Source organism: Terrapene carolina, unplaced genomic scaffold (assembly GCF_002925995.2).
Source record: "Terrapene carolina triunguis isolate 2854851 unplaced genomic scaffold, T_m_triunguis-2.0 Scaffold14304, whole genome shotgun sequence".
Taxonomy (NCBI): Eukaryota; Metazoa; Chordata; order Testudines; family Emydidae; genus Terrapene; species Terrapene triunguis.
The window spans coordinates 1-2,123 of record NW_020678655.1 but is presented as its reverse complement, the minus strand read 5'-3'; the positions used below and the strand labels follow the sequence as shown (position 1 = coordinate 2,123).

General features: G+C 52.5%; 1 protein-coding gene across 1 annotated transcript; it reads left to right on the top strand.

Annotated features, from left to right (window-relative positions):
• Window positions 1-382: 382 nt before the first annotated feature.
• On the top strand, window positions 383-1,920 carry LOC113408433 (C-type lectin domain family 2 member D-like; the record flags this gene model as incomplete). Its single annotated transcript, XM_026661674.1, has 3 exons — window positions 383-488; window positions 1,121-1,219; window positions 1,742-1,920. Coding segments are annotated over exons 1-3 (366 nt in total), but the record flags the coding sequence as incomplete, so codon positions are not given.
• Between the last annotated feature and the right edge of the window lie 203 nt (window positions 1,921-2,123).

Genomic DNA, 2,123 nt, shown 5'->3' with positions numbered 1-2,123 from the left:
TCACCCACGAAAGCTTATGCTACAATACTTCTGTTAGTCTTAAAGGTGCCACGGGACTCTCTGTTGCTTTTTACAGATTCAGACTAACACGGCTACCCCTCTGATACTTAAGCATTTTAAGTGTAGACCTGCCCTTAGATTGTAAACTTTTTGGGGCAGAGAACAGCTTTTAGTTATTTGTGTGTGGAGCGTGGAGCACAAAGGGGCCCGGACACTAATGTAATGCAGATAACAAATAATAACAACACAAGCTGCTGTCCAATGCACAAAGGAAACACATCATAGAGAATTTCCCCCTCTAATCATTCAGTTACATCATCTTCATTGTTACTGGGACTATAGCAGGTTCAAGCAGAATTATGATTTTTTTTTTATAGAGAATGAGACAAAAAGACAAAAGATGTACAATGGCCTGGGGATCTGTAAGGAACAACAGCTGGACGTGCCTCTTAATAGCAGTGGAGACCAAGAGCGAGGAAAGGAACCAGGTAGGTGGAGCCCCTCTGCCTGGGAGAAACACTGCGGCTTATGCAGATGAAGCCATATTTTCCATGGGTGCAGCAGCCCAAACGCCTGCCTGCGAATGCAGCAGGGATCTGATCACCCTGTCGGCGTCCTGTGAGCACCGCCGCTTGCTTTGCAGCTACAGCTAAAATTTTCCCTGCAACCGGGCGCTTATGGCTGTGTAGTGTAACGGGGGTACAGGGGCATTTTGTGGGCCTGACAACTGCACCCCTGCTTGGGACCATGGCCCTGGTTCTCTCCCCCTCTGGTTCAGGGCCGAACAGCCCAGTTTGTTTTGCTGAGACTCGAAAGCAAAAGCGCAGCTGGGCAGGGAGCAAGTTGGCCTGTTCCATGCAGGTCTCTGATCGGCACTTCTTTAAATCTCCCACTGAGTCACTGCAGTGATCAGGGCTGTCGAAAACCCCAGGAGGAAATTCGTGACCCCATATTCACGGCAGGGCGGATCAAAGATAGCTCCGGATTCTGATCTACCCTGCAGCTTGACTAGGGGTATCAAACTCTCCTCTGACTCTGCACTGGGCCACGGTAAATAAATAACTCAGATTCCTCCCCCCTGCAGCAGCCCCAGGAGTGTTAATATGTCGGTCTCTTTCAGGTTACAGATTCAGGAAAACTAGAACATTTACAGTCGTCGCAGCAGTCACAGTCTTCCTCGTCCTCTCGGGTTTAATCGCGACCACAGCTACCCTGGCAGGTGAGCGCGCAGCTCTTATGGATTCACTCTCTGTGTTTTCTGTTCGGATCTGGAGCTGGCTCGAGTGCACATTTCCAGGCCGTAACTGACGTCCTTGCGACTTGAGGTTTGGGGGAGCCAGCTTAGCGCTGCAGCACTAGGGAAAGCTTAGCCAAACAGCTTCCCGGGTCTTAGCTCCTGTAGTTGCCTCCTACTTCCTTTTTAATGCTGGTTGAAAAATGGGAAGGGGGCTGGACCAGGGCTGGCCCTAGACCTAACGGCGTCCCAAGCGAGGAGCATCTTCGGCGTCCCCTTCCCCCCCCCGTTTGTTAAATGTTTGGAAGGTGAGGTAATGTCCTGCACGCGAGTGTGGAATTGCCGTACTGAAAACATCACGGCCCACCACTGCATCCAAGCAATTGCCAGAGCTGCTTAGGGGATTCTCTGAGGCCTTGGTCTAAGGGGATTATTCTACGTATTCCCCTTGGATACAGAGACGAGGAGGGGACAGCTTCTTACCCTGTGTTATGTTCCCCGTTTCAGTCAGAACCACTAGGCCGTGTTTGGATTACGCGGACGTCCCATCATGTCCGGATGGCTGGGTTGGCTACCAAAGACAGTGCTACTTTTTCTCCGAGGATGAAAGGAATTGGACCGCCAGCCAGAGCTACTGTTCTTCACGCGGTGCCTCCCTGGCGAGGCTTGACAGCGGCTTGGAGATGGTGAGAGACTCGGGTGTTTTGTGCGCGCACTAGACTGGCCTTGGCATGACAGGCCCAGGCCCTGAAGCCTGAGGGGCCCCTGTGTGTCCCAGGCAGGGAGGGAAGAGTGAATGATCTTTCCCAGGTCCCTGGCTGGCGCTGGGGCTTTGCAGCCAGTGCTCATTGGCAGCCTGCCCCGGCTCTTTCTCTGAGCGCCGCATGGC